Raw genomic sequence first — 14697 nt, forward strand, 5'->3', positions numbered from 1 at the left:
AAAATCAAACATACTAACAAAATAAAATAAATAGAATAGATATGTACAAGTAAAATAAATAAATAAATAAATAGAGTAATAAATATGTACAAACATATATACATATATACAGGTGCTGTGGGGAAGGGAAGGAGGTAAGATGGGGGGATGGAGAGGGGGACGAGGGGAAGATATTAGGGGGAGTAATATTATTATTACTACTACTAATAATAATGATGGCATTTGTTAAGCGCTTACTATGAGCAAAGCACTAAGTTCTAAGCACTGGGGTAGATACAAGGTGATCAGGGTGTCCCATGTAGGGCTCACAGACTTCATGAGGTAACTGAGGCCCAGAGAAGTTAAGTGACTTGCCCAAAGTCACACAGCTGACAAGTGGCAGAAGGAGGATTAGAACCCATGACCTCAGACTCCCAAGCCCAGGCTCTTCCCACTGAGCCACATGGCATACTATGCGCCAGGTACTGTACTAAGCAATGGAATTAAGGACATATGCAGAAGTGCTGTGGGGCTGAGGGAGGGGTGAATAAAGGGTGAAAATCCAACTTAAAGATGTGATACCTAAGAGGGTGAGAGAAGAGCAAGCGCTTAGTACAGTGCTCTGCACACAGTAAGCATTCAATAAATATAGTTGAATGAATGAATGAATGAATGAATGAAGGACTAGTCGGGGAAGGCCTCTTGAAGGAGATGGGATTCTGAATAATAATAATGATAATAATAATGGCATTTATTAAGCGCTTACTATGTGCAAAGCACTGTTCTAAGCCCTGGGGAGGTTACAAGGTGATCAGGTTGTCCCACGGGGGGTTCACAGTCTTAATACCCATTTTACAGGTGAGGTAACTGAGGCCCAGAGAAGTGAAGTGACTTGCCCAAAGTCACACAGCTGACAATTGGCGGGGCTGGGATTTGAACCCACGATCTCTGACTCCAAATCCCGGGCTCTTTCCACTGAGCCACGCTGAATAAGACTTCGAAGGTTGTGAGGGTGTGGTCTGTCAGATACGAAGACAGCTCACCTCCTCCAGGAGGCCTTCCCAGACTAACCCCCTTTTCCTCTTCTCCTCCACCCCTCCCCATCGCCCCCACTCCCTCCCTCTGCTCTACCCCCACCCCACAGCACTTGTGTATATTTGTACGTATTTATTACTCTATTTTATTAATGATGCGTATATAGCTATAACTCTATTTATTTTGATGGTATTGACACCTGTTTACTTGTTTTGTTGTCTGTCTCCCCCTTCTAGACTGTGAGCCCATTGTTGGGTAGGGACCGTCTCTATATGTTGGCGATTTGTACTTTCCAAGCGCTTAGTACAGTGCTCTGCACACAGTTAGTGCTCAATAAATACGATTGAATGAATGAATACGAAGAGAGAGGGAGTTTGAGTCCAGAGGCAGGACATGGGCGAGAGGTCAGTGGAGAGATAGCGTGGCTCAGTGAGAAAAGCCCAGGCTTGAGAGTCAGAGGTCATGGGTTCTAATCCTGACTCCGCCACTTGTCAGCTGTGTGACTTGGGGCAAGTCACTTTACTTCCCTGTGCCTCAGTTACCTCATCTGTAAAAGGGGGATTAAGACTGTGAGCCCCATGTGGGACAACCTTGATTACCTTGCATCCCCCCAGCGCTTAGAACAGTGCTAGGCACATAGTAAGCACTTAACAAATACCAACATTATTATTATTATTATTATTATTATTATTATTATTATTATTATATAGACGAGATGGAGGTACAGGGAGTAGGTTGGCATTAGAAGAGCAAAGTCTGCGGGCTGGGATGGAGAAGGAAATCAGGGAGGTGAGGTAATAATAATTATGGTATTTGTCAAGCACCTACTACGCGGCAAGCACTGTTCTAAGCGCTGGGGCAAGGTGATGGAGGGTTTTAAAGCCGACGGGAGGGAGTTTCTGATCAAATTGAACATTGGGACAGATGGTACCTGTGGGTGAGGCTGCTTGGAAAACCTCGTTTGATTTTCAACTACAGAGGTGGGGAAGTGATGCAGTCTAATGGGCAAAGCCTGGGCCTGAGAGTCATCATCATCATCAATTGTATTTATTGAGCGCTTACTATGTGCAGAGCACTGTACTAAGCGCTTGGGAAGTACAAATTGGCAACATATAGAGACAGTCCCTACCCAACAGTGGGCTCACCAATTCTGGCTCCACCACCTGCCTGACGTGTGACCTTGGGCAAGTCATTTGCATGCTCTATGCCTCTGTTTCTTCATCTGCAGAATGGGGATTCGATAGCTGTTCTTTCTCCCCCTTAGACTATGAGCCTCATGTGGGGACGGGGATTAATGATACTAATAATAATGGTGGCATTTGTTAAGTGCTTACTATGTGCCAAGCACTGTTCTAAGCGCTGAGGGGGATACAAGGTGATCAAGGTTGTGCCATGTGGGGCTCACAGTCTTCATCCCCATTTTACAGATGAGGTAACTGAGGCACAGGGAAGTAAAGTGACTTGCCCCAAGTCACACAGCTGACAAGTGGAGAAGCAGCGTGGCTCAGTGGAAAGAGCTCGGGCTTTGGAGTCAGAGGTCATGGGTTCAAATCCCGGCTCCACCACTTGTCAGCTGTGTGACTTTGGGCGAGTCACTTCACTTCTCTATGCCTCAGTTACGTCATCTGTAAAATGGAGATTAAGACTGTGAGCCCCACGTGGGACAACCTGATCACCTTGTATCCCCAGAGCTTAGAACAGTGCTTTGCACATAGTGCTTAATAAATGCCATTATAAAAAAATATATAAATGTGGAGGAGCCGGAATTCGAACCCATGACCTCTGACTCCCAAGCCCATGCTCTTTCCACTGAGCCACATCTGACTGTAGCATATCTACCCCAGCTTAGCACAGTGCATGGCCTGTAGTAAGTACTTAACGAGTTTCCCAATCATTCATTCTTTCAATTGTATTTATTGAGCGCTTATTGTGTTCAGAGCACCGCACCAATCATTATTAGTGTTACTGTTAGAGCCAAGTGCAGTGCACTGAAGATATTTTCTCCATTACCAAAGGGGGTGAAAGTGTTGCCAAAAAAGTTTTTAGGAAAAGAAAACGTTAATTCGAAGCTTCGGTATGGGATATGATGTCGTGAAAAGGACACGTGAAAACCCGCCCTAAAAAACCTTAACAGTTTGAATGAACACAAGCTTCCCAAAGTGGGAGCTACTTGACTTTCAAATGATCAGCAAATCTAACTGCCATTCCCAGAAAGAAAAATGATTGTTATTCAAGTGGAAGGTTTGGAACGAGTGCTGTGATGTTATCAAATTATTCAGTTACTCATTTCAGATAAGTTTCATACTCCCGGTGAGTTTAAAACCTACAGACATTTGTCGACTGCCGAAATTACGTAGGATTTTGAAGGCAAGATGTTTCCAAGAGTTCAAGAAAAGTTTAGCCCATTTCTGGACTCCGGGTTGATAGGGAGGGGAAGGGAGGATCGCTGGAAGGATTTATCAAACTTCCATTCATTCATTCATTCAATTATACTTATTGAGCGCTTTCTGTGTGCAGAACACTGTACTAAGCGCTTGGGAAGTACAAGTTGGCAACATATAGAGACGGTCCCTACCCAACATCGGGCAGGAAGATGATCATATCTCCTCCAAGAGGCCAGCGTGGCTCAATGGAAAGAGCCTGGGCTTGGGAGTCAGAGGTTGTGGGTTCAGATCCCAGCTCCGCCACTTCTCAGCTGTGTGACTTAGGGCAAGTCGCTTGACTTCTCTGTGCCTCAGTTACCTCATCTGTAAAATGGGGATTAAGACTGTAAGCCCCATGTGGGACAACCTGGTCACCTTGTATCCTCCCCAGCACTTAGAACAGTGCTTTGCACATAGTAAGCGCTTAACAAATACTAACATTATTATTATTATTATTATTATCCCTGACTCACCCCTCATTTCCTTTTCTCCCACTACCTTCTGCGGTTGCCCTGATTTGCTCCCTTTATTCATCCCTCCCTCAGCACTTATGTCCACATGCATAAGTTATTGATTTGAGTGCCTGTTTTCCCGTCTAGACTGTAAACTCATTGTGGGCAAGGAACCAATCAATCAATCAATCAATCCTATTTATTGAGCACTTACTGGGTGCAGAGCACTGTACTAAGCGCTTGGGAAGTACAAGTTGGCAACATATAGAGACGGTCCCTACCCAACAGTGGGCTCACAGTCTAGAAGGGGGAGACAGAGAACCAAACAAAACGTATTAACAAAATAAAATAAATAGAATAGATATGTACAAGTAAAACAAATAAATGAATAGAGGGAATGTGTCTGTTAATTTTGTTGTAGTATACTCTCTCAAGTGCTTAGTACAGTGCTCTGCACACAGTAACCACTCAATAAATATGATTGATTGCTTGATTAATCAATCCCTCCCTTCCAGCCATCCTCTCTGCTTCCAGATGGAGATGGAATGCCACGACAGGCTACGCTCTATCCCAAAGGATTTTGATTGAAGTAACTCAGGAAGGTAGATGACCGTCATCAGACTTATTCCCCTCAAAATGCCAACCAAAGGGGGAACAACCTTAAATGAGTGGTCAAGAATTTAAGTGTTCCATGCATTCCAATTCTCTCTTCCCCTCCACGTAAACTAAAAGAAAAACATTCTCATCATCATCATCAATCGTATTTATTGAGCGCTTACTATGTGCAGAGCACTGTACTAAGTATTCTCGTCGCAGGTGGGAAGCACGTGGAATTATTTTTACCACAGGGAGTGTAATAGACAAAAAGAAAGTTACCAAATGGGTCTTGAGGGGGATTCGTAAGACCCGGGTTCAAATTCTGGCACCGTCACTTGCTTACTGCTTTGTCTTGGGCAAGTCATTTTATTTCTCTGCCCCTCAGTTTCCTCATCTGTAAAATGGGGATTCAATTCACGTTCTCCTTCCCATTTAGACTGCGAGCCCCATGTGGGACAGGAACTGTGTCCAACCTGATTGTTTTGTATCTACCCCAGAGCTTAGAACAGCGTTTGGCACAGAGTAAGCCAAACTTACTGTAGAACACTCCAGTATTACAGTACTACAGTTATTGTTCTAATTATCAGGAGAGGTTATTAAAATGAAATGGGGGGAAAATTAGAGGTGTGGGAAGAATTTAAGTTCACCCTTAGCCATAGAGAAGCAGCGTGGCTCAATGGAAAGAGCACAGGCTTTGGAGTAAGAGGTCATGAGTTCAAATCCTGGCTCTGCCAATTGTCAGCTGTGTGACCTTGGGCAAGTCACTTAGCTTCTCTGTGCCTCAGTTACCTCAACTGTAAAATGGGGATGAAGACTGTGAGCCCCACGTGGGACAATCTGATTACCCTGTAAGTTCCCCAGTGCTTAGAACAGTGCTTTGCACATAGTAAACGCTTAACAAATACAATAATTATTATTATTATGAGGATGGATTTGGGGGGGCGGGTAACAAGCACACTGTCAATTGCTAATCAATCATTCATATTTAGGAGAAGCAGCATGGCATAGTGGAAATAGCAAGGGCTTGGGAGTCAGGAGGTCATGGGTTCTAATCCCAGCTTGGCCACTTGTCTACTGTGTGACCTTGGGCAAGACACTTCACTTCTCTGGGCCTCAGTTCCCTTGCCTGTAAAATGAGGATTGAGACTGTGAGCCCCACATGGGACAGGGACTTTGTCCAACCCGATTTGCTTGTATCCACCCCAGCACTTAGTAGTCTGGCACATAATTAAGCACTTAACAAATACCATTATTATTATTATTATTATTATTATTATTATTATTATTATTATTATTATTAAGCGCTTACTGGGTGCAGTACACTACTTGGGTCTTGGGAGATTACAGCACAACAACAAGCAGATGCATTCCCTGCCCACAGGGAGCTTACAGTCGAGGGGGGAGACAGGGTTAAGCAAAAGCATGCAAACCAAGACCAGTTTTCCATGGGAAATGATGAAAATGGCATTACAATCGCCCTCCGGCGCTTAGGACAATGCTTGGCACGTAGTAAGCGCTGAACAAATACCATTATTATTAAAACCCCCAATAGGCGACCAGACTGATATTAACTTTTTTTAAAAGTGATAAAATGCACAATGTATGCTTCTTTGATCAAGTGTAAATATTACTAATAGTGGAAGATTTTTTCATTAGGTTTCTTTGGTGTACATTAACAGTAATAATGATGATAATAATAATAATAAGCAATGTGGCTTAGTGGAAAGAGCACGGGCTTGGGAGTCAGTAGGTCAATCAATCAATCAATCAATCAATCGTATTTATTGAGCGCTTACTATGTGCAGAGCACTGTACTAAGCGCTTGGGAAGCACAAATTGGCAACATATAGAGACAGTCCCTACCCAACAGTGGGCTCACAGTCTAAAAGGTCATGGGTTACAGGGAGCTTACAGTCGAGGGGGGAGACAGATATTAATATAAATAAATTACGGCTATGAACAGAAGGACTGCGGGGAAGTGGGAGAAGCGAATAAAGGGTGCAAATCCAGGAACATCATACATTTTTCCTAAGGTTCTTTGTGGCCATTCATTGATAATAGACAACCATACTGCATAACCATTAGGACTGACAATTTTGGCTTTTCTTACACTCTTAGAGCGACCCTTAAAAACAACCTCTTGGATCATGATTCGCTCACTCTGCTAGAAAGCTCAAATCCCACTGGAAAAAAAAAATCTAGCATGCCCAGATGTGAGTCTGCCTTGAATAGGAACCCTTGCCAAGTTGCTTGAATAAATGTCTTCAGAATGCAGAGCGCTGCTTGTTTTGGAATCTACCTACCTCTCAGAGGGTGAGTCTGAAACAACTTCATGCACATAAATTCCACTGCTGACATCAGGAAAATCAGGATTATTAAGCTTCAGTTCTTCCACCAAACTGGAAAGGGATGACAACGTCAGAATCGGGTCATTTCGTATTCCAAAATGGGCCTGTGTGCGTTCAGTACTTTTTCGAGCTCGCTGGAGAAGCTTAATTTGTTTTGTTTCGTGCCTTTAAGGTTCACATCAGGAAACGTCAGGGCCTCCTTCTTTATGAGGTGGGCCGGAGAAGGGTTTGAGAGGGGAAATTTAGCAGTCCACACTCAGCCCATCTCATGGAGGTGTGACCTGATAAAGATGATAAAGAACTGGGAGACGCGCAAAGGGAGAAGGAAAGTATAATAATAATTATAGTACTTGTTAAGCGCTTACTATGGCCAAGCACTGTTCTGAGCGCTGGGGTAGTTACAAGTCAATCAGGTTGGACACAGTCCCTGTCCCACATGAAGCTCGCAGTCTTCATCCCCATTTTCCAGATGAGGTAACCGATGCCCAGAGAAGTGAAGTGACTTGCCCCGAGGTCACACAGCAAAGCGGTGGAGCCGGGATTAGAACCCATGACCTTCTGATTCCCAGGCCTGGGCTCTAGCCGCTAGCCCATGATGCTTCTGAACTCAGAGTATCTAATGAAGGTTTCAGACTGTATCTCACATTTATTTTGTGACCTACAAGTTACTAGGTGGTAGGTTTTATGAGTTGCCATATAGATGATTTCTGGGGGACTCAAATAAGAATTTCTGCTCCACTCTTTACTTGTCCCAGGACCAGGGAGTGTTAAGCAAAAGTGTGCAAACCAGTGGCTCAGTGGAAAGAGCTCAGGCTTGGGATTCAGAGGTCATGGGTTCTAATCCCACCTCCGCCACTTGTCGGCTGTGTGACCTCGGGCTAGTCACTTAACTTCTCTGTGCCTCAATTACCTCATCTGGAAAGTGGGGATTAAGATTGTGAGCCCCACGTGGGACAACCTGATCACCTTGTATCTCCCCAGAGCTTAGAACAGTGCTTTGCACATAGTAACAAATATCAAAAAAAGACCACTTTCCCATGGGAAATGATGAAAATGGCATTACTATCTCTCTCCGGCACTTAGGACAATGCTTGACACATAGTAAGCACTTAACAAATTCTATTATTATTTAAACCCCCAAAAGGCGACCAGGCTGATGTAAAAGTTTCTTTAAAGGTGGTAAAACGTACAATACATGCTTCTCTGATCAAGTGTAAATATTACCAGTAGTGGAAGATTTTTTCATTAGGTTTATTTGCTGTACATTAATAATAATAATAATAATAATAATAATAATAATAATAAACGTAGCTTAGTGGAAAGAGCATGGGCTTGGGAGTCAGAGGGTCATAGGTTCTAATCCCGGCTCTGCCACCTGTCTGCTGTGCGGCCTTGGGCAAGCCACTCAACTTCTTTGTGCCTCAGTTACCTCATTATGTAAAATGGAGATTAAGACTGCGAGCCCCTCCTGGGGGAACCTGATGACCTTGTACCTACTCCAGCGCTTAGAACAGTGCTCGGCTCACAGTAAGCGCTTAACAAATACCACAATTATTATTATTCTCTGTGTCTCGGTGACCTCATCTATAAAATGGAGATCCAGACTGGTAACCTCATGTAGGACAGGCACTGTATCCTACCTGATGTACCTGGTATTTAGTAAGCACTTAACAATAAGGGAAACCACGTGGCTTAGTGGATAGAGTATAGGCCTGAGAGTCAAAAAGATCTGGGTTCTAATCTTGGTCTGCTGTGTGCCCCTGGGGTAGTCACTTCACTTCTCCGTGCCTCAGTTACCTCATCTGTAAAATGGGGATTAAGTCTGTGAGTCCCATGTGGGACAGGGACTGTGTCCAACCTGATTAACTTGTATCTACCCCATTACTTAGAACAGTGCTTGGAACATAGTAATGCCTAACAAGTAGCATAATTGTAAATTATAACAAATACCATAAAAATAATAACAATAATGATAAGAATTGTGGTATTTGTTAAGCACTTATCATCTGTCAGGCACTGTACTAAGTGCTGGCAGAGGGGGGACACAAGCAAATTGGGCTGGACACAGTGCCTGTCATTCATTCATTCAATCGTATTTATTGAGCGCTTACTGTGTGCAGACCACTTTACTAAGCACTTGGGAAGTACAAATTGGCAATATATAGACCCAACCCAACAACGGGGGCTAACAGTCTCAATCCCTATTTTATAGATGAGGTAACTGAGGCACAGAGAAGTGAAGTGACTTGCCCAAAGTCACCCAGCTGATAAGTGGCTGAGTCGGAATTAGAACCCATGACCTTCTGACGCTAAAGTCCGTGCTCTATCCACTAGGCCATGCTGCTTTCAACCTTATGGTTGAGGGCGTCTGCTCTTTCCTCGTAGGTCTTCAACTCCCACTGTAATCAAAGACTGCATTATTCAGACAGGGATAAGATAAGAAGTGAGCATAATGTCTTAAGTAATTTGTTGGCAAATTGACAGAACTTTTTCGTTTTCACTGTGAAAAGGGCGGTGAGTTCTGATTTACCTTCTCCAGAAAGTTAGAGTTTGGAAGTTGCAAAAAAAATCTCTGCATGATTGTATAACAGTGGAATGGACATGAAATCACTCGCTTGAAGTTCAAATGTTGGTCGTGATCGAGATTTCAGGCAGAAGGCCAGGATAACTGTGACTTTTCTTGGAAAAGAGGGAGGAGAGGGGGGCGGAGAAGAGAGAGAAGGTCTCTCCATCTCTGATCCTTAAGTTACCTACCTTGGAGTGATCGTCCACATTCTTATGCCAATGAACCGTTTTTTCACATCTGGAAAAGAAAGACAACATACTCTTAGGATTGCGGGTTCAGTAATGGGCCCAGCAGAAATGCTTGGCATAGTGGACAGAGAGCCCAAGCCTGGGAGTTAGAAGGTCATGGGTTCTAATCCCACCTCCACCACTCATCTGCTGTGTAACCTGAAGCAGGTCACCTCAATTCTCCGGGCCTCAGTTCCCTCATTTGCAAAAGGGGGATGGAGACTGCGAGCCCCATGTGGGACAGGGACTTTGTCCAATCTGATTTGCTCATATCCACCCAAGAAGCAGCGTGGCTCAGTGGAAAGAGCCCGGGCTTGGGAGTCAGAGGTCATGGGTTCTAATCCCGGCTCCGCCACTTGTCAGCTGTGTGACTTTGGGCAAGTCATTTCACTTCTCTGTACCTCAGTTGCCTCATCTGTAAAATGGGGATGAAGACTGTGAGCCCCACATGGGACAATCTGATGACTTTGTATGTACCCCAGAACTTAGAGCAGTGCTTGGCACATAGTAAGTGCTTAACAAATACCATTATTATTATTATTATTATTATTATTATTACAGTGCCTGACATAGAAGTGCTTAACAAATACTATTATTATTATTATTATTATTATTACCATCACTCCTCAGCTCCCTCTACCATTCATACCATACCATTAGAGAAGCAGCATGGCTCAATGGAAAGAGCATGGGCTTTGGATTCAGAGGTCATGGGTTCAAATCCCTACTCCGCCAATTGTCAGCTGTGTGACCTTGGACAAATCACTTAACTTCTCTGTGCCTCAGTTACCTCATCTGTAAAGAGGGGGTTAAGACTGTGAGCCCCCCGTGGGACAACCTGATCACCTTGTAACCTCCCCAGCGCTTAGAACAGTGCTTTGCACATAGTAAGTGCTTAATAAATGCCATTATTATTATTATTATTATTATTATTATTACCATTCGCCATCTGCCTTCCAACAAAGATTTAACAGTGGATAATTTGGGGACTATCTTACTACTAATAATATGGTATTTGTTAATCCCGTATTATATGTCAAGCATTGTACTAAATGCTGGGATAAGTAAAAGATCAACAGGCCCCACAAGGGGCTCACAGTTTAGGAGGGAGGACAGGGATGGAATCCTCATTTTCCAGGTGAGGGAACTGAGGCACAGAGGAAGTAAAATGACATACCTCAGGCCCCACATCTTGTCAGTGGCAGAACTGGGATTAGAACCCAGGTCCTTTGAATCCCAGGCCTGTGTTCTTCCCACTAGGCCACGCTGCTTCCCTAAGATTCGATTTCCTTGGGAGTGTTATGGATTTGGCCATTTTGGGGAGTTATTCTGGTGCTAAAAAGGGATCCTTTTTTAAGTGTTTCATTTGCTCACATGGTGAAACTCAGTGAGGTTAACCGCTCTGTTCATCAAGCTTTAATAAGTGCCAATTTCTGATCTGGAGAGGTGCTCGGACAATCAATTGGTGGCGTTTTATTGGGTGCTTCCTCTGTGCCGAGCACTTTACTGAGTACTTGAGAGAGTACAAGACAGTGGAGCTGGTGGGCTTGATCTCTGTCCACAAGGAGCTTACAGTCTAGAGAGGCAGGTAGACATTGAAATAAATACAGAGTGGGGAAATGGCAGGGAATAAGAATACGGACATAAGCTCTGGGGAGGCTGAGGGTGGGGTGACTATAAAGTGCGTAAAGAGCTCAGATATGAGTGCCAGGATTATTATTATTATTATTATTGTTATTAATAAATGCCTCAAATTCCTCTCCTCCAACTCTCTTCTGGACCCTCTCCAAACTGGCTTCCATCCCCTTCACTCCACTGAAACCACCCTTGCAAAGGTCACTAATGATCTTGCCAAATCCTAAAGCATCTAATCCTTCCTAATCCCCCTAGACCTCTCAGTTGTCTTTAACACTATGGATTATCCCCTTCTCCTCAACACGCTATCCAACCTTGGCTTCACGGACTGCGTCCTCTCCTGGTTCTCCTCATCTCTCTGGCCGCACATTCTCAGTCTCCTTCACGGGCTCCTCTTCCTCCCCCCATCCCCTAATTGTGGGGGTCTCTCAAGGTTCAGTTCTGGGTCCCCTTCTATTCTCCATCTACACTCACTCCCTTGGGGAACTCATTCACTCTCACGGCTTCAAGCGCTTAGTACAGTGCTCTGCACAAGTAAGCACTCAATAAGTACGATTGAATGAATCAACTCTATGTGGATGACACCCAAGTCTACAATTCCTCCCCTGTTCTCTCTCCCTCCTTCCAGGCTTGCATCTCCTCCTGTCTTCAGGACATCTCCATCTGGAAGTCTGCCCGCCATCTAAAACTCAACATGTCCAAAACAGAGCTCCTTATCTTCCCTCCCAAACCCTGTCCTCTCCCTTACTTTTCCATCACTGTGGATGGCACTACCATCCTTCCCGTCTCACAAGCCCGCAACCTTAGTGTCATCCTCAACTTTGCTCTCTCATTCACCCCACACATCCAATCTGTCACCAAAACCTGCCGGTCTCACCTCCACAACATCACCAAGATCCGCCCTTTCCTCTCCATCCAAACTGCTACCTTACTGGTTCAATCTCCCATCCTTTCCCAACTGGATCACTGCATCAACCTCCTCTCTGATCTCCCATCCTCCTGTCTCTCCCTGCTTCAGTCTATACTTCACTCTCTGCCCGGATCACCTTTGTGCAGAACTGCTCTGGGCATGTTACTCCCCTCCTCAAAAATCTCCAGTGGTTGCCACTCAACCTACACATCGAGCAAAAACACCTCACTCCTGGCTTCAAGGCTGTCCATCCCCTCGCCCCCTCCTCCCTCACCTCCCTTCTCTCCTTCTCCAGCCAAGCCCACACCCTCCACTCCTCTACCACCGGTAACCTCCTCACGGTGCCTCGTTCTCGCCTGTCCCGCTGTCGACCCCCGGCCCACATCCTCCCCCTGTCCTGGAATGCCCTCCCTCCGCACATCCGCCAAGCTGGCTCTCTTCCTCCCTTCAAAGCCCTGCTGAGGGCTCCCCTCCTCCAAGAGGCCTTCCCAGACTGAGCCCCCTTTTCCCTCTACTCCTCCCCATCCCCTGCACCCTACCTCCTTCCCCTGCCCACAGCACTTGTATGTATATTTGTACAGATTTATTACTCTATTTATTTTACTTGTACATGTTTACTATTCTATTCATTTTGTTAACGATGTACATATAGCTTTAATTCTATTTGTTCTGATGATTTTAACACCTGTCTACATGTTTTGTTTTGTTGTCTGTCTCCCCCTTCTAGATTGTGAGCCCTTTGTAGGGTAGGGACTGTCTCTATATGTTGCTGACTTGTACTTCCCAAGTGCTTAGTACAGTGCTCTGCACACAATAAATATGATTGAATGAATTAATTAATGAATTATAGCTATATGCACATCATCAACAAAATAAATAGAATAGTAAATGTTTACAAGTAAAATAAATAGAGTGATAAGTCTGTACAAACATATGTACAGGTGCTGTGGGGAGGGGAAGGAGGTAGGGTTGGGGGTGATGGGGAGGAGGAGAGGAAATAGGGGGCTCAGCCAGGGAAGGCCTCCTGGAGGAGGTGAACTCTCAGTATGTATATATTAAATATCTATAATTCTATTTAATTATATTGATGCCTGTTTTAGTTGTACTGATGTCTGTCTCCCCTCTTCTAGACTGTGAGCTTGTTGTGGACAGGGATTGTCTCTTTTTATTGCTGTATTGTACTTTCCAAGCGCCTAGTGCTCTGCACACAGCAAGTGCTCAATAAATATGATTGAATGAATGAATGAATTATCATTATAATTATTGTACTTGTTAAGTGCTTACTTTGTGCCAAGTGCTATTCTTAGTGCTGGAGTGGAAATAATAATAATAATAACAATAATAATAATGATGGCATTTATTAAGTGCTTACCATGTGCAAAGCACTGTTCTAAGCACTGGGGGGCTTACAAGGTTGTCCCAAGGGGGGCTCACAGTCTTTATCCCCATTTTGCAGACGAGGTAACTCAGGCCCAGAGAAGTTAAGTGACTTGCCTAAAGTCACACAGCTGACTGTTGGTGGAGCCGGGATTTGAACCCATGAGCTCTGACTCCAAAGCCCAGGCTCTTTCCACTGAGCCACGCTGCTTCTCTTGTGTGCAAATACTGTGACTTAGTGGATACAGCACAGACTTGGGAGTCAGATGAACCTGAGTTCTAATCCCTGCCCCGCCACATGTCCACTGTGTGACTTTGGGCAAATCACTTCACTTCTCTGGACCTCATTTACCTCATCTGTGAAATGGGGATTAAGAGTGTGAGCCTCATGTGGGGCAGGGATTGTGCCCAGTCTGATTAACTTGTATTCATTCATTCAGTCATATTTATGGAGCGCTTACTGTGTGCAGAGCACTGTACTAGGCGCTTGGGAAGTACAAGTTGGCAACATATAGAAACAGTCCCTACCCAACAACGGCTACCCCAGCTCTAAGAAGAGTGATTGGCACATAGTAAGCACTTAACAATTATTATTATTATTATTATTGTTATACAAGTGATCAGGTTGACCATGGTCCCTGTCCCACATGGGGCTCCCACTCTTATCCACATTTTACAGATGAGGTCACTGAGGCCCAGATAAGTGAAGTGATTTGCCCAAGATCACACAGCAGACAAGTGGTAGAGTCAGAATTAGAACCCAGGTCCTTCTGACCCCTAGGCCCATACTCTATCCACTAAGCTATGCTGCTTCTCCAAGGCAGGTTGGGGAAATGAGGGCTTATATGGGGAAGGCCTCTTGAAGGAGGCGTGGATTCAGTAGGGCTTTAAAGATGGGGAGAGTCGAGTCCAGATCTGTCAGATATAATAATAATAATAATGACGGTACTTGTTAAGCACTTACTAGGTGCCAAGCACTGTTCTAAGCACTGGGGTAGATATGAGTTAACCGGGTTAGACACAGTCCCTGTCCCACATGGGGTTCACAGTCTTCACCCCCATTTTACGGATGAGGTAACTGAGGCCCAGAGAAGTGAAGTGACTTGCCCAGGGTCACACAAGAGACATACTGAGAGCTCACCTCCTCC

General features: G+C 44.6%; 1 protein-coding gene across 1 annotated transcript in view; it reads right to left on the bottom strand.

The window, feature by feature from the left end:
• Nucleotides 1–14697, bottom strand: part of HTRA3 (HtrA serine peptidase 3) — an 84036-nt gene that overhangs the window by 1240 nt on the left and 68099 nt on the right. Inside the window, exons 7-8 of the mRNA XM_038745350.1 lie at nucleotides 9589–9637; nucleotides 6790–6885 (exon numbers count right to left, since the gene is read on the bottom strand). Coding sequence (XP_038601278.1) covers nucleotides 6790–6885; nucleotides 9589–9637 — 145 coding nt within the window. The remainder of the gene's footprint in view (nucleotides 1–6789; nucleotides 6886–9588; nucleotides 9638–14697) is intronic.

This window comes from Tachyglossus aculeatus, chromosome 4 (assembly GCF_015852505.1).
Source record: "Tachyglossus aculeatus isolate mTacAcu1 chromosome 4, mTacAcu1.pri, whole genome shotgun sequence".
NCBI lineage: Eukaryota > Metazoa > Chordata > Mammalia > Monotremata > Tachyglossidae > Tachyglossus > Tachyglossus aculeatus.